Consider the following 24,806-nt stretch of genomic DNA (forward strand, 5'->3'; position numbering starts at 1 on the left):
CATTGAGAACAACTCTGGACACGTTCGAGGACGAATATATGTTTAAGTGGGGGAGAATTTAACGACCCAACCGGTCGTTTTGAGCATTTGCACTTCGCTTGGTAGTTTACGGGCGTGATTAGCTCCGTCTGATATATTTTGATTTGTGTGAATCGTCGGTTTTGGTTTTCAGGTTATTCGGGACTGATTTGAAAGAATGATTCTCAACTAGGGAGCTTTAAATTTGAGAGAGTTGACCAAGTTTGACTTTTTAGCATTTTACCTCGGATTGGAATCTTGATGGTTCCGTTAGCTCCGTTGGGTGATTTTGGACTTAGGAGCGCGTTCGGATTGTGATTTGGAGGTCCGTGGTTGAATTTGGTTCGAAATGGCAAAAGTTGAAATTTTAGAAAGTTTGACCGGGAGTGGACTTTTTGATATCGTGGTTGGATTCCGATTCTAAAAGTTAGAGCAGGTCCGTAACGTTGAATGTGACTTGTGTGCAAAACTTGAGGTCAATCGGACGTGATTTGATAGGTTTCGGCATCGGTTATGGAAATTAAAGTTCAAAGTTCATAGATTTCGGTTTGAGATGTGATTCGTCGTTTTGATGTTGTTATGTGTGTTTTGAGGCCTCGAGTAGGTCTGTATTGTGTTATAAAACTTGTTGGTATGTTTGGACGGGGTCCCGAGGGGCTCGGGCGTGTTTCAGATTGATTTCAAATCATTTTCTTTAATGTTCCTTTGCTGGTTCTGGTGTGACCGCACCTGCGGCTCGTTTGCGCAGGTGTGATGGTCACAGAAGCGATGAAGGGGTCGCAGGAGCGGAAATATTGCTGGGAGCAGGGTTCCGCAGAAGCGGAGATTGCTTCGCATCTGCGAAGGCGCAGATGCGATGAGTTGAGCGCAGAAGCGGTTGGCAGCGCAAAAGCGACATTTGGGCGCGCACCTGCGAGTTCACAGCTGCGGGTATTTTACCACAGGTGCGAAGGCATGCTCCAATGCTTCTCCGCAGAAGCGTGATTTTCGTCGCAAAAGCGACGCCGCAGAAGCGGCTAATGTGTCGTAGGTGCGAAAGTGCTGGGCAGAATAATAAATACAAGGGTTCGCGATTTTGGCTTCATTTTAATATTTCCAAGCTCAGATTGAGGTACGTTTTGAAGCAAATGTCACCATATGAATTGGGGTAAGTGTTCTCTACTCGGTTTAGGTTATATTTCATGAATATACCTTCGTTTTGGTAATTGGATTGTGAATTTAAAGAGGAAATTGGGGATTTTGACCTAAAGTTTCATAATATGAATTTTTGAGTTTTGAACATCGAATCAGAGTCGGATTTGAGTGAAACTAGTATGGTTGGACTCGTAATTGAATGGTTTGTTGAATTTTGGATATTTTTCAAGTTCTGAGGTGCGGGCCAGTGTTGGGCTTTTGGCTGATTTTAGGCTTTTGATTCAAGATTTGATTTTTTTCGATTGGGATTAGTTCCTTTAGCATTGTTTGATGTATTTGAGTTGGTTTTGGTTAGTTTCGAGCTGTTCGGGGGTCGGAACGCGCGGGATGGCATTTTGGAGCATCGTTTGGCTTGTTCGGTGTTGGAATTGGCTTGTTCGAGGTAAGTAACTCTTCTAAACTTAGTGGTGAGGGCATGAAATCCCGAAATACGTGTTGTGTGGTTGGTGTTGAGGTTACGCACAAGCTAGGTGAAGGGCGTGTGGGCATGCACCAAGTGATTTGGGACTCTGTTGTTTTCATGGCATTGTATAGTAGTCCTATTTTGTTAATATCTGTGTTTTCACCATATGATAAAGTAATTGAATTGTCAAATATGCTAGATATCATGTTAGGATTTATGCCGATACTGTTGGGACCCATAATGGTCGTTTCTTGATGTCATCTCACTGATTTCATTGATATTTCGTACTTAGTCATATTCATGCATTCATATCATATCTCAGTCTCAGTTATTATTTATTGATACATCATATCATTGTTGTGGGGCTAGTTTCATGACATTGTGAGCCCGTGAGTGAGACTGGAGAGATTGATGACTGAGTGAGGCCGAGAGCTTGATTATGAGTGACAGTTATGGGATCGGGCTGCACGCCGCAGCATGCTATATTGATTTATGCCTGGATTTGGCTTATGATAGCACTTGGGTTGTAGGAGCCCATCCGGAGTCTGCACACTCCACAGTGAGCGCGGTTGATTATATTGAAGTATGGATCTTCCCTAGACATGGATCTTGTCCGAAGCATGGGGCCGGATTGGCCTTCCTCGGTGGGGTGGATCTTCTCCATGGGGCCGGATTGGCCTTCCTCGGTACTGAGTGACTGATAGTCAGTGATGTATATATTACCCGATGGATCTTCCCTGGGCCGTAAGGACCATATACAGTACCGAGTGGTTAAGCATGATGAGCGAAAAGTGTGAAACAGTGAGATTGAGTACTCTCAGAGTGTGAGTACATGATTTATCTCTGAGATACATGGCATTGGCATGCACACATGACATACAGGCATAAAGATGCATTTTCCTCCTGCTGTATAGTATCACGTCATTTATGACTTCTCATACATTTTTACATATGGGCACAGATAGGCATCTTACACTAGCTATATGAAAGGAAATATGGAACACCTTATTTATTGTTGAAAGGATTTTTGGGAAAAATCACAGTTTTCAAACTTACTCGTATTTTGGCTTTTTCGGTAAAAGATTTGGATTTTTTACTGATATACTTGAAAAGAAATGCCTATTTTTCTGGAACTTAGAACGAACTGAGCTCTTTTATTTCTGAGATACTCATTTGTTACTTGTACTATGTTGTTATGAACTGTTGTGGAATATTAGTATTGGACCCGACCCCTTTTTGTTAGCTCGTCACTACCTTCAACCTAAGGTTAGGTTTGTTACTTATTGAGTAAATGGGGTCGGTTATACTCATACTACACTTCTGCACCTTGCGTGCATATGTTGGTTGTTGATATTGTTGTCTTTGATGGGACATGGATTGAAGATGTATCTGTGTCCCGGTTGTAGCTGTCTCTTATTTGTGGTAGCCTTAGATCTATAAAACCCTGTTTATGTACTATTCAAACAGACTATATATTTATTTCCTTTCAGCTGTGTAAACTTTATTCTTAGAAGCCCATGATTTGTACTACCAGTCCTTGGAAAATGTATAAGATTCAGATAATTTCTTTTGATTAACTGTCCTGTTAAATATTATTGAAATTGGATAGTTATTAGTTGGCTTACCTAGTGGATTGGGTTAGGTGCCATCACGACTAGTGGATTTTGGGTCGTGACACTGAGATTCAGGAACCTCTTTCTCAGATTGTTCTTTCCTCTCCCTGGTCGCCTCATCAACACTTGCAGTCACACAAACAGTGCCAGTCTGAGATTCAGGAACCTTTTCTTTCTCAGATTCTGCCTCCATCTCCCCTGCCGCCTCCTCTGCAGTCTCACCAATAGTGCCATCATGCGCTACATCTGGTGTGAAAGTTACTTCAGCAACAAATATGTTAACTTTCACACCAGAAGGTTCTTTCATGATATTGGCACCTAACTGATATGTTGCATCGAGCACAATGTTGTTACGATGATGCGCACTGGTATCTCCTTGAGAATGTGGAACATCTTTGCCTTCACTTCCACTGACCTATTTTTTAAAAAAATAATCGAATTATCAAAAACAACAAAGAAAAGAAAAAAGGAAAGTGCAGAATGCACAACTAAACACACCTTACAACCATCCATGTCAAAATCTTCATTGTCACCAAATTCCATATTGCTCACAAAATCTTTATTGTCTTGACGACTACCGGTGTCTTCCTCTAGATGTGCACCATATTTGTCTTTGCTTGTACCAAACTATTTTTAAAAAAAGGATACAATAAGTTAACTAAAAAAATAAAAGAAAATGCACAATGGAAACGAAATACATACCTTGAAATTTATCAACTCAAAGACTTCCTTGAATTTATCAAAGACATATTCCATGAAGGACTTTAACTGCTTATGGAGCTACAAAAGGAAACAAATAAGAAAAATAATAGACATTGGGTATACATTTTTAACAAAACTTTCAAAAAATATATATATATAAAACCAATACAAACATGTTTAACATCAACTTTCAACTTCTGCAACTCATAGTCATAATCAACAAATTGGACACCCCGTACCTTTTTTGGTGGGACAGGCTCCTTAATCTGTTTCGGGGGTGGCGTGACAAAATCATCACTATCATCGATAGGAAGTTTTCCCATGTTACGTGATGTCAAATATTTTCGATACTCATCGTTAACTTCAACAAGCAAAGTAAATCTCCTTAGCTCTTCAGTTGTAGGAGAAATATTTTTAAACTGCAAATGTAACAAAAAGTGCTTCAGTCCTAGATATATCAAAGATGTATAAAAACTGTATATTTGATGTATCACAATAAATTACAGTATATCATATATGTATAACCCATCAATACATAAAAGCTAGTACCTTATTCCTTGTGTTGTTGAAGAAACCAGTAGAGAAGTCCTCGCGTGTTGGCCTGTTTGTCATTTCCTAATTTAATATGCGTGGTGTAAGATCTCCAACGCGAACATCAAACTTTTGATCAATTACAGTGCAACATTCATAGAACCACACATGTAGTGCAAGAGGAAATCCACCAATCCTATAAAACTCAGACTTTCCCCTCAACCTGTCCCTCACCGACTTCATTAAAGCTCGAAACACAATCTTACCCCAAAGAAAGGACACATACTCACCACGCTCGACAAGATGGAAATTGCGTTTACTTATAAATGTCTTCTGAGCCTGAGTGGACATTAAAAATGTGTTTATGAAATAAATGATTACAATCTTAACTGCGTCTTCATCAGACTGCCATTTTTTCTTCTCAAAACAATCAATAAGTGACTTCTTTGACACCGCTTCAAAACCAGGAAAATAAGTATCCACCAACATATTGGGTCCACTGAAGTTACCCTCAACATATTCATTGCCACAAAGTTTAAACCACTTATAACACTAAATTCCCGAAGACCAAAATGTAAAACACATTCGTCATTCAATTTCATATAAAATTGATCACACTTATCTTGAACCAACTCCCTAAACATTAAAGAACGAATAAGTTCTACATGGATAGCAACTCGAGGTAAATTAAGGAAATAGCCAAAATAGCTTTCCCTAAACATCCGAAACTGGCATCAGTCAACTATGACTGTAAAACTGATACGATGTCCACATTAGTGTATGATGTCCAATGAGTATCAGGAAAAGGCTCACCAACTGGAATATAAAGCTTCCAAGGCTACAAATAAATGACACGAATTTAAAACAAACAAATACAAACTAAATCCAATTTTAAAAGAAGATTCAACAATAGAAAAAAATATAACTGAAATTGTATGTACCTTACAAACTTTGTCAGGAATTTTAACTTTTTCTGCCTTCTGAACCTTACTTTTTTTTTATTTGACATCCAAATTCACTTCTTCTTCCACGACACGTTTTCTCTTACCTTCAACATTATCCACTCTAACCCTTTTGCTCTTCTTTTTCTCAGATTGTCCAACAACATCCTTTCGAGATTCTAACACTTTAACACTGTTGGAACGATTTTGTCTTCCCATATTTTGTTCATCAATCGATTTTTCAACTAAAATCGGGGTTGAATGAGGTGATAAACTCATCGACCTAGTCTCTCTTCTCATGTTGCTCGATTATTCAATTGAAACCGACTTTGAATAAGGTGATGAACTCATCGAACGAGTTTGTCTTGTCATATTGCTCTGTTTCACAATTGAAACTAGGTTCAATGAGAAAAAAGATTTTAAAAAATTATACGAACAAACAATTACAAAATTTTGTGAAGAAATTGAGACAAACTCGACCAAAACTAACAAAATCGTCTATAACAGATACATACGATGAACTCTAACTAAACAATTCGGTCGCAAAAGCCTAAAAAAAAAAGCAACATCGCTTCTCCAAAAATACACGCAATCCGAAAAAATATACAAAATAAGAGATTTTCTACTCCTAATTACCTGGAATCAGAAGAAAATAACCGCAAATGTTTCTTATTTTGTCGTCAATTTCAGCAATTTTAGTTCAATTTAGCAAAAAATCGCATATATATATATAGAGAGAGAGTGTGTGAAAACTCGGTGTCTATATTACAAAAATAACGGATACAACATTAATTGAAAATATTTGAGCCCAAAATGACATTTGGGCCTTTTTTTTAGTAGATTGAATTGACACCATGTGACAACATGTAACATGAATTGGAAAATGTTTAGCCTTAGATTACATTTGGCAAAAGGCAGCCCCAAAAATTAGTATTATATAGCCAAATTCTTAAAAAAACTACTTCCCTATTTATTCTCTCTCCCTATAACCTCCTCTCTACCTCTGAAACACGACATATTCTGAACTCTAATTCTTAACATCCAATACATCTAATTGCCTTAATAGGACCGTTCGATAGAGGGTGACGACATAACCGGCTTTGATGAAGAAGCACAAAAGGTGATCAAGCCGACTTGTTGAAGGATTAGTGGTTCTTGATGTTGCCCCGATTGTGGGTGTTCCCGGACTTGACAAAACGACATTAGCAAGAATAATCTGTACAATTCTCAGATCTCTTATGAATTTTTCACTAGCATATGGGTTTGCGTTGGTCAAGAAAAATAAATGATATCTTTCTAGGATTTTGGTGGCCAGAACTTCGTTCAGTTTTAGAAACTTCATTCATTTTTCTTCCCACCTTTTTTTTAAAAAAAATTAAAAAATTAGTTCCAATTCTCGTCCTACACACACACACACACACACACACATATATATATATATATCTTTTTGTATATCCACTAGAAATTATATTTATACACCGAAATATACAGAGAAGAAAAATAAATTTTTGATATACATATTAATATACAAAGAAAGATTTTTTTTTTTGATATACATAAAAAAAGAAAAAGAAGATGTGATATACATTTCGGCATACACATTATTTGATGTGTTATACAATGTGATATACAAATAATATAATTATTTTTATATTATTTACTTGGATATAGAGACAACAATAAATTATAGACAACTATATTTATAATTTCATATTTTAGATATACCAAGAAGGAAAATAAAATTTTGATATACATAAAGAAGATAAAGTTATAATATATATTTTGATATACACATATATACATTTAGTGGCTACCTTATGCCAATATCTATAACTAGGACTTTTTTTGCTAATTTGAAGGACATTTTGGGTAATTTTCCCTCCAAACACCAGCAAAAGGAAAGGTAGAGAGTACAGTAAATGTGATAAAGCTAAAGGTAGAATCATCTGACATCCGTGCCAGTTGCCACCGACACCCCTCACTTCCATTTTCCTAAATTCACACTCCAAACACAAAGACCCCCCAAACTCTTCAATCCATTTGACAGAGAAAATGGCAATTTCAGACAAAGTAACAGGAAATTTAACAACGTTGTACCTAGCAATGATAGGTGCAATGAAAGCCTACGGGTTAATGACCGGTCGAAACTTCAGTGGTTGTTTTGTGCTAATTTTTTCGACAGCTGCAGTTGTTGTGGTCTTGATTGCAAGTCTAACGTGGGATATATCTCTCAAGGCTAGAAATGCTATGACTCGTGATGATCATCCTCAGGTTTATCAACATGGTCATGAATTTTGTCGAGGTGGCATCTGTTGGCACGGCGTCGCCGTCAGTTCCCCGGCGTCTCAAGTCCGGTTTCAGCTTCCTCAGAACCACATCTAAACAAATTCAGAATTTAACTAAACGATGTGAGTTTTGAATTGAAAATGTCGGCTCTGAAATATCTATTTAATATATATTGTATACATAAAATCTGTCAAAGAGAGTAGAATGTAAATTTGCAGAGTGGTGAAAAGATGTTATTGTAGCAGCACTACTTCCTTTTTTTTTCCTCATGATATATAGCAGTAGTACTAGTTCAATGAAAAAAAGTACTCGTAGTAATTAATATGTTTTTTTTAGTTGTTTATTAGCCATGGAATTGTTAGAAGATAATTCTTATATCTCAAAAATAAAATATAACATATTCATTGTCATTTACTACCCATGATTAATAGCCATTATTATAATATTATAACTAACTTTTTATTAGCATTCATACCAAATCATCTATAATTAGCTATTAATGGTTTTGAATTAGTTTGGTCAAATTATCATTATCCGTTGCTTTGAAAGTTACAAAACCATAAACTTTGTTTTGTAACAGTCTTTCTCATTAATTCTTAATCATTCAATGCTATAGACGTTGGAGCATTTCAGCAAGGATGATTATTTTCTTATCTATAAAATCCCAAGTTCCTTTTGCTTTCAAGAGAGGAAAAAACTAAGAGTAAAACCTTTTGCTATATATATATTTTATTTTTTTAAATTTTTTTCAGTGCTGGGTTTTATTTTGTTAATCTTTGTTGTTTCTGCTCCTAGTTATACTAGAAGAGTTTGTTGAATCCAGGGGATACGTCTAATTTTATTTATCACGATGTGACGAAATATCCTTAAAGACAGTGTCCTTGACACGCCTCAAGCTAAACCTTTTATTCTCCATAATTATCCAATTTTTTCCAACAATCTTAAGGATATTTTTTCCACGATGCTATGGAGAATATCAATTTTGGAATCTCGAGAGATAGATGATAGACGAACAAATATTATTATTATTATTATATTTGTATCATATATCGTTGTTGCTGGTTATACTTTGGCATGCACTCTTGGCAAATTGTTATTTCAATTTCGTACACTATTGCATTATGAAGATCAAAATGCACCACAAAATTAAGGTACGCTTTTTCTAGTATTTGAATGTGCCTAAGCCTACAGAAATGTAGACTTTTATTGTTATCCATTTTTGAAAATCTTGATAGCTCTAAGACAAGTGGGTTTAAATTGATTCTTCAATTTCAACAAATTTGAGTTTTGAATTTGGAGGGTTATAAATAAAAGCACAATTAATTTATATACCTAAATCGTATAAGTTCTTTGCTAATTTTATGAGAATGAAAGAGTGAATAATTTACTATACATGATAATCATTCATGTCAAACAGAATTTGACAAATCTTTTTTATGGAGGGGAATATGATGATTAATGTGTTAGATTTTGTAAATCCCCTCTCATCATATTTGAATGTTTTACATATATTTGTTAAAGCATCTCACAATATATTTAACAGCTTTTTAAGATCTTGAATTTTGATGAATTTGCATTTATTCAAATATAACATAACTAGTTTTATTTGAGTCATGAGAATATCAATTTGGTCCTCTAAATAAAGTTATTTAAAATAATTTATAAGTGACACATTAGCTACTCTAAGGTGCTATGAGGTCTTGATCCTTTTGTATGAAAAATAATTAATGTGAGTAAACTACTACGATGATGTGATGTAGTCAGAAATTGTCACGACCCGAAATTCTCACCTTCGAACCGTGATGGCACCTAACATTTCACATGCTAGGCAAGCCAACGTTAGAATAATATTATCTATTTTTTTTTAAAATAATTTTTAAATTTATTAATAACAAAGAACAAATGCGGAAGTAAAGTCTAAAATATAGTGAATAATCCATAAAAATAACGGTGTCTAAATACCATCCCAGAATTGGTGTCACAAGTGCACGAGCTTCTAGAATAATATAAATAAGGGTCTGAATAAAATAAAGTTGTCTGAAAATAAACACACGGCTAAAGTAAAGTAGATGGGGACTTTAGAAACTGCGGACGCCGTACAGTTATACCTCAAGTCTCCTCTAGTAGCTGAAATCCGAGCAAATCTATGGTACGCCGCTGGGACCAACTCCGAAATCTGCACAAGAAGTGTAGAGTGTAGTATTAGTACAACCGACCCCATGTACTGGTAAGTGCTGAGTCTAACCTCGACGAAGTAGTGACGAGGCTAAGGTGGTTCACTTACAATACTTGTATGCCATATTAGTAACAACAACAATAATAGAAATAAATCAGGTAACTCATTTATAATAATTGAAGCCAACTCAGCAGTCATAACCAATTATTCTTTCCATCAATTCAGTTGCAGCGTGCAACCCGCTCTCACAATATATTCACGTTCAATTCTGTTGCAGCGTGCAACCCGCTCTCACAATATATTCATTTTTAATCAAGTTTGTTGCGGCGTGCAACCCGATCCTCCAATATAGACTTTTAATAAGTCTGTTGCGGTGTGCAACCCGATCCTCCAATATAGACTTTTAATAAGTCTGTTACGGCGTGCAACCCGATCCTCCAATATAGACTTTTAATAAGTCTGTTGCGGCGTGCAACTCGATCTTCCAATATAGACTTTTAATAAGTCTGTTGCGGCGTGTAACCCGATCCTGCAATATAGACTTTTAATAAGTCTGTTGCGGCGTGCAACCCGATCCTCCTATATATTCATTATAATCAATCATGTTGCGGCGTGCAACCCGCTCCTCCAACATATTCATTTACCAATTCTTATAAAAGAAATTTTCTCAATAAATGTAACAATTAATATAAAATTATAAGACAACAAGCATACAATAATTATTGTTTAATTATGAAGCAAACAATGACAAATAATAAATTATTATGGAAATCAGGGAGCAAATAGGCAGTTTAATATTTAATATGCTATATGTCAAATAATAATTAAGGCACATAATTCAAATAATATGTAACAATTAATGCAGGAATTTAAGAATTAATATTTGACAAAAATAAGAGAGAAATAATTATTATAATATTTAATTTATGATTTTTCAAGTAAGCAGGCAAACAATTAATTTGACGACGTATAGACACTCGTCACCTCGCCTGTACGTCGTTCACATGTAATTCACATAACAAATAATTAAAGGGTTCTATTCTCTCAAGTTAAGGTTAACCAAGACACTTACCTCGCTTTGCAATTTTCAATCAATTATTCAACCACAACTTTTCTTTTAAATTTGCCTCCAGAAACTTCAAATCTATTCACAAACAATTCGATATATTCAATACGAATCATAAGAATTAATTCCATATGAATTTAAAAAAAATTCAGATAAAAATCTGAAATTCATTAAAATATTCGGCAGTGGGACCCATTTAAAATCCCGAAAAAACTCATGAAATCCGAACACCCGTTCCGATACGAGTTCAACCATACAAAATTTATCCAATTCCGATATCAAATGGACCTTCAAATCTTAATTTTTCGTTTTTGAAAGATATTTTTAAAAAATCTAATTTTTCTTCCATAAATTCTCGGATTCATGATATAAACGAGTATGAAATCATGAAATATAATCAATATAGGAGAAGAAATACTTACCCCAATGTTTTCCCGTAAAAATCGCCCAAAAATCGCCTCTCGAGGTTTTAGGTTTTGAAGATTTGGGAAATGAATCAAAAATCCCGTCCAAAAGTCATTTTGTTCAGCTGCAGGTGTCGCAATTGCGACCTGAGCTTCGCAAATGCGAAGAAAGACTCGCAATTGCGATGCCCTTCACAATCCCGCTTCCTTCGCAAATGCGAAGATTATATCGCATTTGCGACAATTGGCCCTTCGCAATTGCGAAGATAAACTCGCAATTGCGAGAACTGCTGGCCTAGGCTTTCTTCGCAATTGCGATAAAAATCTCGCAATTGCCATACCTTCTTGGTTCGCATTTGCGATGCCTGATCTCGCAATTGCGAGATCAGAGGCCTGCAACAGGTTCAGTTATACCAGCAAAATTTTCTAAGTTCAAAACATCATGTGGCCTATCCGAAACTCACCCGAGCTCCTCGGAACCTTATCTAAATATCCCAACAAGTCCCGTAACATCGTACGGACTTACTCGGGGTCTCAAATCACATCAAATAATATTGTAATTGCAATTCATACCTCGATTCGGACTTTGAGTTTTTTAAACTTTTCAATTTGCAAACCTCGTGCCAAAACATATTAAGTGAATCCGAAATGACTTCAAATTTGGCACACAAGTCATAAATGATATAACGGAGCTGTTTAAATTTCCAGAATCGGATTCCGACTCCGATATCAAAAGTTAACCCCGTGGTCAAACTTGGAATCTTTAGCCTTTAAATTGCTAGTTCCGTTAAATGGTGATAATTTGAGCTAGGGACCTCCAAATTAAATTTCGGGTATACGTCCAAGTCCCAAATCACGATACGGAGCTACCAGAACTGTCAAAATACTGATCCGGGTCAGTTTGCTAAAAATGTTGACCAAAGTCAACTCAGTTGAGTTTTAAAGCTTTATTTCATATTTTAATCCATTTTTCACATAAAAACTTTCCGAAAAATTTTATGGATTGTGCACGCAAGTAGAGTAATGATAAATGGTGCTTTTTGAGGTCTTAGAACACATAATTACTTATTAAATTTAAAGATGATATTTTGGGTCATTATAGAAATAGTACATGAGATAAGACCTTCATATTTTTTTGCATATAACAATGTAGCTAAATAGAAGAGAAATCTTCGGGGTGAAGATATAGTGTTAGCTTGTTATTTATTAAGTAGAACTCTTTATGAGTTGTGAAAAGGTTTTCTCCTTATCCTGAAATTTTTGGAAATGTGGGGATCTGTGGTGTTCAGAGTTATATAGCCTGATCCTAAGAAGGAAAAACTTCGGGAAAAAAAATGTTGTTAAAATTATAATGAAGCCATACAAAATTGAGATATTTTGTGGCAATAATTTGTATTGAAAAAGAAAAAGAAAAAAATTGCCTCTGAAAAGTTAGTTGACTTTTGGTCTCAAAGCCATTTGGGTGATGAGAAATCATTGAATTATGACTTCTTACTAATTTGAGATATTTTTGTAGAAGTTAAAGTTGCTTTTATGTTTAGAAAATTTTACCATTGGTATTTGAATATGAAAGATACCAAACAAAAATAAATTCTTATATGTGTTGAAAGATGATTCAAAAGGCACTTGTATAGAAGTCAAGTTTCATTTCAATTGAGATGATTTTATACCTTACTCGAGAAATACTATGAGTTAGTATTATGTATGTGAATTTTTCATTATATTAGAAGGATAGAATGATGATAGTGAATCTCTGATTCAGATGTAAAAAATTCACTAGTAATTGTGTGATCACCTTTTGGTGGGGTGTTACGATATTAAAATTGCCTGGCAATGAGGCTGATTAAGCAACCTCTTGGTGAGTATTCCACTAGGAATTAAACCGACAATATTTGTGTTCATGAATTGTGATTGTCAATGTGCAATGTTCCATTAGTAATTAAACCGACAATTGTGTCGATGAATTGTGATTACCAAGGCGCAATAGCCATTGTAAGAAAATAAATCTTTCAATGGCAAGAGTAGACACATTCTCTTCAGACATAATGTGATAAAGCAATTGCTTAGATAGAAATTTTTATTTATATTATGTGTAGACAAAAGAGGATTTGGCCCATCCTTTGACCTATAAGTGAAACATCGAGGGGTTGAGACTTTCGCCGATTTGAGATGTATCAACAATGATAGTAATTCAACCTATGTGATTGGAGATCCCATGAAATAGGTTCATATGGGTAATAACAAGTCATTAGTTGATCAAATACGCACTATCAAATTATGTCTCTGCCTATGGTGTATGTGTATATAGTGCAAGACTGCAAGGACTGTGAGGCTGAGTTATTAATCTCTTAATCCAATAATCCATAGCCTTTTATAGGTGGTGTATTGTGCTGCAGAATACACTTGATGGATGGACCTTTATGAGTGTGGAGTGGAGCCACTCCTATGAAATTTATGGCAAAATTTCTAGAGCACTCATGAAAACCAGGCGCGCGCATTGCCTATTAGCGCAAAATCGCGATAAACAACAAAGTGTGTGCGGGTATAATGTGATAGATAAGACATTAAACTTACAAAAGAATTCTTGGTTCATAGAAGTTTTGAACTTCACCAATTATTCTGTAAGTTTAATCTTATTTTATCTAGGTCTGGTTCATAATCCAAGAGACACCAGATTCGATGCATTATGCTCATGTGTGAAAACCCAACGAAACTTCTTATTTTGTTATATTCATTAGAATTATTTTTGAGATATGTGGGGGATTGTTAGAAGATAATTCTTATATCTCAAAAATAAAATATAACATATTCATTATCATTTACTACCCATGATTAATAGCCAATATTATAACTGACTTTTTATTAGCATTCATACCAAATTATCTATAATTAGCTATTAATGGTTTTGAATTTGTTTGGTCAAATTATCATTATCCGTTGCTTTGAAAGTTACAAAACCATAAACTTTGTTTTGTAACAGTCTTTCTCATTAATTCTTAATCATTCAATGCTATAGACGTAGGAGCATTTCAGCAAGGATGATTATTTTCTTATCTATAAAATACCAAGTTCCTTTTGCCTTCAAGAGAGGAAAAAACTATATATATATATATATATATATATATATATATATATATATATATATATATATATATATATATATTTTCAGTGCTGGGTTTTATTTTATTAATCTTTGTTGTTTCTGCTCCTAGTTATACTAGAAGAGTTTGTTGAATCTTGGGGGATACGCCTAATTTTATTTATCACGGTGTGACGAAATATCCATAAGAACAGTGTCCTTGACACGCCTCAAGTTAAACATTTTATTGTCCATAATCATCCAATTTTTTTCAACAGGAATTTCATCTACTCAAATGAAAAGTGTAAAAAGTCACCAGCAAGAGAAATTGGCATGGTTATATATTATGGGATATCAGCAACAATTCTAGCGAAGAAGGATGTAACATAAGTGGATGAACTCTAGACTTGAATTGTACGGCACCATAATTGATACTCTATCAAGTAGTATCAACTACTGTCACAGAATTATATAGTCATAACCACACCAAATATTTACTTCATAGTCAAAAATTATAATGAGAATACAAATTAAATTTATTGATTTGAAATTTTCTGCTTACCAATTACCACTGATATACAGCTGAAAAGAGGTAAGCGCAACGTTTATGGCTGAATCTAGGCTTCAATAACATTAGATTGAGGCGGGTTTTCGGACCGATGTTATAAATTTTATCACGAATTTTAGTTAAATATGGACCAAAACTATAAAACTAGGATTTTTTTTTTAATCTAATGTAAATGTAGATTCGTTTGGCAAAAAGATGGTCTACTTTTGCGTTGTGTTGCCTCAAAATTTTGTGTAATATTAGCAATTAGTTACTTTTTTTACCCTTGCTATTACCGTTTAACCATGATTAAAAAAAACTATTAGACTTTAGCTATTAAACGTGGTTTTACACTAGCAAAGGCTCAAAAATCAGAAATCATTCTTAGGGCTTCGAACTCTAGTATTGATTGATGAAATTGTATTTTGTGTTTTAGCTGGGGGCAAAAATGTTAATTTAGTCGGATCGGTGGCTACGTTGCCAATGCATTTGAAAATGCGGCCAAACTCCAATAGAGGTGGATTATGGGTTTGGTTGGTTTGATTTGGTTAAATTCTGAATATCTAAGGTTTTGAAATTTTATGGAACATAATTTTAAGGAAAAATTGTATGTCAGGATTACTTCTTCAAAAGTATTTTCCTATTAGTTTCTATGACATCTGGTCCCGAATAGCATATCTTTTATTCCAGAAAAAAATAACAAACATGATCATTATTTCAAATTAAACTTTGAAAACATTTCTAGATACTCATAATGTGGAGTAAAAGGAACACTAACTATATTTATCAAACACAAGATGCTTGATGATATAGACGAACAACGGAATGGTATATCAACCATATCTTCTGACGTTTCGAATATAGAAGATGTCACATCCACTAACTAAACAAGTTAAACAAAAAAAATTAAGCAGCAATATTTATTTCATTTCAAGAATTGAATTTTTTTATTTTTCAACAAAGTCAGAGCAATGAGCAATTTCTCTCTCTTTGAAACCGCTAGATAAAGATAGTGCGAAAAAAATATTAGTATTAAAGAATTGTTGCGGAAGCCAAATGTATATAGTGTGAATGAGTCACAACTACTATACCAAAAATTATGACAACCACTAAATAATAAACAAGACAATAAGACAACAATAAAAGAACACCAGAATTTATGAGGTTCGGCCAATTTTGCCTACTTTCTCGGACACAATCAATATTTTATTCCACTCCAAAATTACAAGTAAAATAATACTAAAGAGAGAAGATACAAATGCCTTAAGAAGATAAAAAGGCAAATGAGAGGTATGTCTAAATCCTAAACATTAGGCCTCCTTTTATAGGGTGAAATTCCCATTCAAAATTGTCATCCACCGATGTGGGACTTTTGACAATTTCAACAAATCTCCACCTTGGCAAAATTCCACATCTTCAATTTTCTCTCAATAACAAATTTTGGTTGTGTCTTCATCTTCAATCTTTAGTGTTCAACAATGTTGATCAAATCCAAACAATGTTGAAACTTGACCGCAGTCACCACTTTTGTCAGCATATCAGCAGGGTTCTCCGTAGTATGAATTTTCTTCACCGTGACTCCACCTTCTTCTATGATTTCTCGTACGAAATGATACCGAACATCAATGTGCTTCGTCCTTGCATGATAAACTTGGTTCTTCGCTAATTGAATAGCACTTTGACTATCACAAAAAATTGTAATATTTTTTTGTTCAATACCAAGCTCCTTTAGCAACCCCTGAAGCCAAATTGCCTCCTTCACAGCCTCCGTAATAGCCATGTACTCTGCCTCTGTTGTAGACAAAGCAACTGTTGACTGCAAAGTAGACTTCCAACTAACTGGTGCCTTTGCAAAAGTAAACACATAACCAGTAGTTGACCTTCGTTTGTCCAGATCACCCGCAAAATCTGAGTCACAATATCCAACTACAGACCGATTGCCTTCCTGCTCAAAAACTAACCCAACATCTACAGTACTATGAATATACCGTAGAATCCATTTCACAGCTTGCCAATGCTCCTTTCCTGGATTATGCATATATCTGCTAATAACTCCAACGGCTTGTGAAATGTCAGGTCTCGTACAAACCATTGCATACATCAAGCTACCAACAGCATTTGCGTATGGTACCCTTGACATATACTCCTGTTCAGTTTCATCCTTTGGCGACATAGTAGTACTTAGCTTAAAATGGGGAGCAAGTGGCGTACTAATTGGCTTAGTCTTCTTATCTATGCCAAAACGCTGTAGTACTCTCTTCAAATATTCTTTCTGAGATAAACAGAGTTTCTTTGAATGTCTATCTCTTATTATCTCCATGCCAAGAATTTTTTTTGCCTCACCCAGATCCTTCATCTCGAACTCCTCCTTCAGTTGAATCTTCAACTTATCAATTTCTTCCGAATTCTTGGAAGTTATCAACATATCATCAACATATAGGAGAAGATATACAAAGGAACCATCATTAAGTTTGCGCAAATACACACAATGATCGTATTTGCTTCTCTTGTACCTTTGCCGTAACATAAACATGTCAAATCGCTTGTACCATTGTCTAGAAGATTATTTCAATTCGTACAATAATTTTTCAAGTTTGCATACCATATTTTCTTTTCCAGCAACTTTGAATCCTTCTGGCTGATTCATGTAGATTTCCTCCTCCAAGTTTTCATGTAAAAACGCAGTTTTTACATCCATCTGAACTAGTTCCAAATCCAACTGTGCTACCAAAGACAACATAATTCTAATGGAGGAATGTTTTACAACTGGAGAAAATACTTCATTGTAATCAATTCCCTCCTTTTGAGTATATCCTTTGGCCACCAATCTTTCTTTGTAGCGAACATCTTCTTGGTTAGGAAATCCTTCTTTCTTTGCAAATACCCATTTGCACTCAATTGCTTTCTTTCCCTTCGGGAGATTGGCCAATTTCTATGTATGATTCTGATGAAGGGACTGTATTTCTTCATTCATGGCAATCCTCCACTTATCTTCTTCTGAACTTTGGATTGCGTTTTTATAAGTGATAGGAACACCATCAGCTACAATTGAGGTTGCACAAGCAACCGTCTCTATGAGACGAACAGGTTTCGTTATTGTCCTTTTTGGCCTGTTGGTTGCTATTGATTCAAGTTGTTGTCGAGGTTCCTGAGTTGGAATCTCCCTCTCTACTGCTCTTCTTCCAGAGGGTAATCTTCATGAGTTTCCTCCTCTGCTTCTTGTGTAGGAAAAATAAATTTTCCCTCAAACTCCACCTGCTTTGATGCACCACCAGTTTGTTTGACATCTTCAACTGTCACCTTATCTGTTATGGCAGATTCATCAAAGGTAACATCTCTGCTGAATATAATATTCCTTGTCTCTGGACACCATAAGCGGTATCCTTTGACTCCAGAAGTAATCCCCATAAATATAGCCTTCTTTGCTCTCGGATCCAATTTTGACTCTTTCACATGATAGTATGCAATTGAGCCAAACACGTGCAAAGAGTCATAATCTACAGCAGGTTTTCCATACCATTTTTCAAATGGTGTCTTGCCATCAATAGCAGCAGATGGTAGACGATTAATGAGGTGGCATGCATATGTAATTGCCTCAGCCCAAAATTCTTTGCCCAAGCCAGCATTGGACAACATACACCGTACCTTCTCCAGTAAAGTCCGGTTCATACGTTCTGCCACTCCATTCTGTTGTGGTGTATTTCTGACAGTGAAGTGTCGGACGATGCCATCATTTTCACAGACCTTATTGAAATGATCATTTTTGTATTCACCTCCATTGTCTGTGCGAATACACTTGATCCTCATGCCTGTTTGATTCTCCACCATCGTTTTCCATTTGAGAAAAATTTTCAACACTTCATCTTTCCTCTTCATTGTATACACCCACACTCTTCGAAAAAATCATCAACAAAGGTTACAAAATAGTGCTTCCCACCCAATGAAGGTATTTTGGAAGAACCCCAAATATCAGAGTGTACATAATCCAAAATGCCTTTAGTATTAGGATCGCTGTACCAAATTTAACCCTTGTCTGTTTCCCTTTGACACAATGCTCGCAAAACTCCAAGTTGCAAGTCTTTACGCCTTTTAACAATCCTTGATTAGATAGAGCTTTCAAGGATTTCCCTCCAGCATGTCCCAAGCGCATGTGCCATAGCCTGGTTGCTTCTGCCTCTTTGTTATCACTGGATGTCACTGTTGCTGTCCCAATAACTGTACTACCACGATAGCAGTACATGTTATTGTTCTTCCGATTGGCCTTCATTACCACTAGTGCACCGGAGCATATTCTCATCACTCCATTTTCTGCAATGATTTTGAACCCTTTTGATTCTAGGGCTCCCACAGAGATGAGATTCTTCTTCAAACCCGGTACATATCGAACATCTGTTAATGTTCTGATCATTCCATCATGGCTCCTTAATCTTATTGAACCAATGCCATATGAGGTAAGAGGGCTGTTATCCGCTGTGTGGATGACTCCATATTCTCCTTCTTGAAAATTCACGAACCAGTCCTTGTTGGGACACATATGATAGCTACAAGCCGAGTCCATCAACCATATGTCTGATGATGTTGATAACTCTGTTGTAACTAATGAGAAGTCTGAATCATCACAATCAGCTACATTTGAATCCATAATGGCCTTTCCATTGTTATTTCTAGCCTTATTCTTCAACTTCGGACAGTCTTTCTTCCAGTGCCCCTTTTCTCGACAAAAGGCACATTCATCTTTGCTGGGTCTAGATCTCGACTTGGATCTTCCCTTCTTAGTCCTCGTTTGATTTTGAGGACGACCCCTCACAATTAGTGCTTCTCCTTCTCCGCCCTTCTGTTTTTCTCCCTTTCTTTGTTCATAGCTGTACAAAGCCGAACAAACTTCTCTGAGAGAAATTTCGTCATTTCCATGGAGTAGAGTAGTTTCAAGGTGCTCGTACTCATTAGGAAGTGACCCCAACAACATCAAGGCCAAGTCACCATCATCAAAAGTTGCATCCATATTTTGCAAATCTGTGACCAACTTATTGAAACTGGTGATATGTTCATTCATTGTGGTACCAGGAACATAGGTGAAGCGAAACAGTCTCTTCTTCATGTACAATTTATTTTGACTATTTTTCTTCAAAAATTTATCCTCCAGTGCTTTCCATAATTTACTTGCAGAAGTTTCCTTTGTGTATGGATATTTCTGCTCTCTAGCAAGGTAAGATCGAATGGTACCGCAAGCAACACGATTGATAATTTTTCATTCTTCTTCTCCAATAACATCTGGCTTCTTTTCTTCAATGGCAAGATCTAGCCCTTGTTGAAAAAGAACATCTAGAACCTCGCCTTGCCACATCCCAAAATGTCCTGACCCGTCAAAAATTTCTACCGCAAATTTCGCATTTGACACAATTCTTGTCATAAGCGAAGATGCCAACGATGACGTATTATTGACACTTGATGTAGATTCTTCTTGTTTACTGTCTCCCATTTTGACACAAATATTATTTAGTAGCTGACGACACAAATCAAGATTATTTCCTTTCTGGTGTGGAAGATCAGACTAAGCTGCAACCACAGAGCATACTCAGACAGAACCTTGACTCAGTTACCAAGATAGATCTTTTCTGATGTGGAAGATCAGACTATGCTGCAACCACAGAGCATACTTAGACAGTACCTTGGCTCTGATACCAATTGTTGCGGAAGCCAAATGTATATAGTGTGAATGAGTCACAACTACTATACCAAAAATTATGACAACCACTAAATAATAAACAAGACAATAAGACAACAATAAAAGAACACCAGAATTTACGAGGTTCGGCCAATTTTGCCTACTTCCTCGGACACAATCAATATTTTATTCCACTCCAAAATTACAAGTGAAATAATACTAAAGAGAGAAGATACAAATGCCTTAAGAAGATAAAAAGGCAATTGAGAGGTGTGTCTAAATCCTAAATATTAGGCCTCCTTTTATAGGGTGAAATTCCCATTCAAAATTGTCATCCACCGATGTGGGACTTTTGATAATTTCAACAAGAATATCTATTAGCATTTACAAAAACAACGATTGCCCATTTTCAACCGCAGAAGTGTTTGGTGCTAAAGAGATGATAAAAATTTACGAAAAATTATCAAAATATTGTAATACTAGTATTAGCACCCGCACGGACACTAACCATGTCAAATATTTGAATTATTTGGATTATATATAAATAATCTTAAAACTTAAACGTTCTCGATAAATATAGATAATAATTTGATATTAATTAAGAAACACTACATGAAAAAGATTAACCATTTCTCAAATCTTCTAGTTATAATTCTATTTTTTTTTTTTTGATACAATTCTCATTGGTGTTATTGGATCCTAAAAATAGTCAGGAAGCAAAATAATAACTCATATTTATGGAAAATAATCAAAGGTTGAGACTATGAAAGACTCTTTGGATACTACTTGGCTCCTTTACTATTGCTTGAACTCTTATTTGGTGTGTTGATATCTTTTAAAAAATATTTCTATTTTAAAATTTCAGTTTCTAAAATTTTATTTTTCAATAATAATTATTTTTATAATAATATAAGTGAAAATATTATCCTTAATTCAAAATTCATTTTAGTCGGCTATCTAAAAATTTAAAAAATTCTTTAGCCAGTGAAACTTTTTTCCCAGTATGACTCTATTTTGATATTTGACATTAACCATGTTAAATATCTGAGTTATTTGAATTATACGTAAATAACCTTAAAATTTAAACCTTCTAGATAATTATAGATACTCGTTAGATATTAATTAAGAAACACTACATGAAAAAAGACTAACAATTTTCTCAAATCTCGTAGTGATAATTTTATTTTTGCATCATTCTCATTGGTGTCATTGGAACCTAAAAATAGCCACAAAGCCAAATAATAACTCGTATTTATGGCAAAGCACAAAGGTTGACATAATATGAACGATTCTTTGGTTACGACGTGACTCTTTTACTATAACGTGAACTCTTATTTGGTATGTTGTTATCTTTCAAAAAATATTTCTATTTTAAAATTTCAATTTCTAATATTTTATATATATTTCAATAATGATTATCTTTATAATGATGCAAGTGAATATATTATCCTTAATTTAAAATTTACCTTAATCAATGTACTATCTAAAAATTTAAATAATTCTTTAGCTGGTGAAACTTTATTTTAGTATGACTCCATTTTGAGTTTATAGATATCTCTAGCCACATATTTTGAATTTTGAATATCCTATGTATACAGAGTTTTTGTTCTTTGAATAATTAAATGTTAAATTAGTTAATTATTATTATATAATATTGCATATATTGTGTTAAAATTGCCAAGTAGTTTTTTCTCGATACTATACTTGGCTTAACCTCAATGCAAACTACTCAAATTGTATTTAAATTTAAATTCAAATATCATATCAGTTTGTTAGTAATAGTGGTTTTTTAAAATCGACACACAATGTAAATTAAAAAAAACTAAGATATCCTTATCTTATAATCTATGTATTTGAGTTGAAAATAATATTTGAAATCGATGAGATCGGCTTCCAAATTTTTTATACTCAACAAAGATGAAACAAAAGAAGAAATTCGTTGTCATCTCTTATTTCTTGTTTTAGATTTTTCATACATTTTGTTCTATATTTGTTTTCTTTTATCTTATTTTTTATGTCTTTCTTTATTTTGTTACAAAAAAAATAATTTATTTCACTATAAAAGGATGAGTTTTAATAAAAATTGTCTACATAAGAACTTTATTTATATTTTTAGTCTTTGATTGAAATTATTTCATATTTTTCTTTTGGTTTTATCTAATCAACCTAAATAGGTACTCACCCAACCACTTAAATTAAAAAATTGAAGGGTGTATAATTTATATATAATCCATATATAATATGTGTATAATCGTGTGTTGTCGGTATATCATCTATGTATATTAGCTATATGAAGTAAACAATAAATCTGGCCGGATATTTATGTAAATATTCCATAAGATTTCAGTTTCTTGATTTTATCCATGATATGACTTCTATTATAATAATTTTAAAAGCTCTCTACTAAAATTCAAAAATATCTTATATTTTTATTCTTAAAATAAATTATATTTTAAAATATAATCTCATTTCGAATAATTTGTTTACATTTTTTTTAAAAATATTTTACATCATACCAATTTTTTTTTTTAGAAATATACTTTTGTTACACTTGAAAATCGGTATAGAAACTATCAATTAGAAACCAATATCCCTCTTATCGAGAAAAAAAATCTTTCACATAATCTAATGATTCAAAACTAATATTCTTTAACGAAAAAAATATTATACCCTTATAATATTAGATTGATTGCAGCTAAATGAAGAGGTTTCAGCTTATACCCTTAAATTCCTAAAAGGTGCTAAATTAAAAATTAAAATTAATAATAGCAATTGTATAGCCAAAGTTCTGTTATTTGTTTGATGTCCATTTGTACAAATTGACTCTTCAAAGTAACATTCTTCAAAAAGAAAAAGAAAAATAATTTTTTTTTAATATTGACTAATTTTGTGATGTTTCTTTCTTCAGCATGTAGGTTTACTTCATTATATATGTAAGTAAACTTTTATTCGATTTTAAAACTCTTTTTTGTTATCTGGATGAACATAGACGTGTACCCTATATATTACATTTATTTTTTAAAAAATTGCTTTATTCAAATCTAGCTATAGTGTTTTAAAGAACTATAAGTATAGGGTTTAAAATGTGAAAGAGTTTTATAGTTATATGGAGTAGCTTTTTTTTTTCCTTTTTTGCCAGAGCCGAAGTAGTATTTAAATAATTAGATAAGATAACAAAAGTTTCTAACATGATTGCACTGATCATTAACCGAATTAAGTATGATAATATGATAATAAAATATAAATTTCCTTTTTAATATATATATATATATATATATATATATATATATCAAATTTTAAAAACTTTATCTATAAATTCAAAATATCCTTTAATTCATATTCAACTTTTTTAGATATATATGTATTTGACTAACACAGTCAAATATAGAATAAACTTACCATATACTATTGACATTTATTAGCTTGCCACTTATGGTAACTTTATTATTTTAATATATATATATATATATATATATATATATATATATATATATATATATATAAGAGAGAGAGAGAGAGAGAGAGAGAGAGAGAGAGAGAGAGAGAGAGAGAGAGAGAGAAATTTGCAAAATATCGTTGTCAAGATACTGAAGTTGGTTTAAGCACTTATGACAACTTGAGAAGAACAAGCATCACTAAAAATTACAATAAGATGGTAAGTAGTCTTCTATTTTTAACGAGAATTTTCAAGTTCTAGTCATAGAAATAAAGTTGCTTCTGATAGAAAATGCTTTACTCCTAATATTAATTTTTTGAGGTCAATCTGAATTAGCCGTATCCATCCCAAAATGGATATCGAACACCAAATTAGTAAATAAATAAATAAATAAATAAAAAAAGAGAAGGACGATGCTAGAGCACAAGGCTTCTGCTAAAGAGCATTCCAGGACATAAAACCATATTCTGAAGTGAAATAATCGACAAAAAGACAAAGGTGCAGCAGTCAATTTTAGAGAAGAAACAAGAAAAAAAACCTTTAACTATCAATTTTTTATGAGTTACCTATTTAAATTATAGGGTGTCCCAAAACTTTTCTAAACTATTTTTTCCTTCATATTAAAAACTCTTGTTGCTTACCTAGTATAATATGTGTAATAACTTGCCAAAAAGCGTGCGCAGACTAAAAAAATATCATCAAAATAGCCCACATGACAGTGTATAATGACTAATTAGTCATACAC

General features: G+C 33.9%; 1 protein-coding gene and 1 long non-coding RNA gene across 2 annotated transcripts; both read left to right on the forward strand.

Moving 5' to 3' along the window:
• Positions 1–6,279: 6,279 nt before the first annotated feature.
• Positions 6,280–8,098, forward strand: LOC104091809 (uncharacterized). Its single transcript, XM_070192070.1, has one exon. It carries the CDS (start codon positions 7,455–7,457, stop codon positions 7,782–7,784), a length of 330 nt encoding a protein of 109 aa, XP_070048171.1. The 5' UTR covers positions 6,280–7,454; the 3' UTR covers positions 7,785–8,098.
• Positions 8,099–8,316: 218 nt separating this feature from the next.
• LOC117275672 (uncharacterized) lies at positions 8,317–14,963 on the forward strand. The gene is made up of 2 exons (XR_004505879.2): positions 8,317–8,839; positions 14,692–14,963. It is a non-coding gene; the product is annotated as an uncharacterized lncRNA (long non-coding RNA).
• Positions 14,964–24,806: the final 9,843 nt, after the last annotated feature.

This window comes from Nicotiana tomentosiformis, chromosome 12 (genome assembly GCF_000390325.3).
Source record: "Nicotiana tomentosiformis chromosome 12, ASM39032v3, whole genome shotgun sequence".
In the NCBI taxonomy this organism is placed as follows: Eukaryota; Viridiplantae; Streptophyta; class Magnoliopsida; order Solanales; family Solanaceae; genus Nicotiana; species Nicotiana tomentosiformis.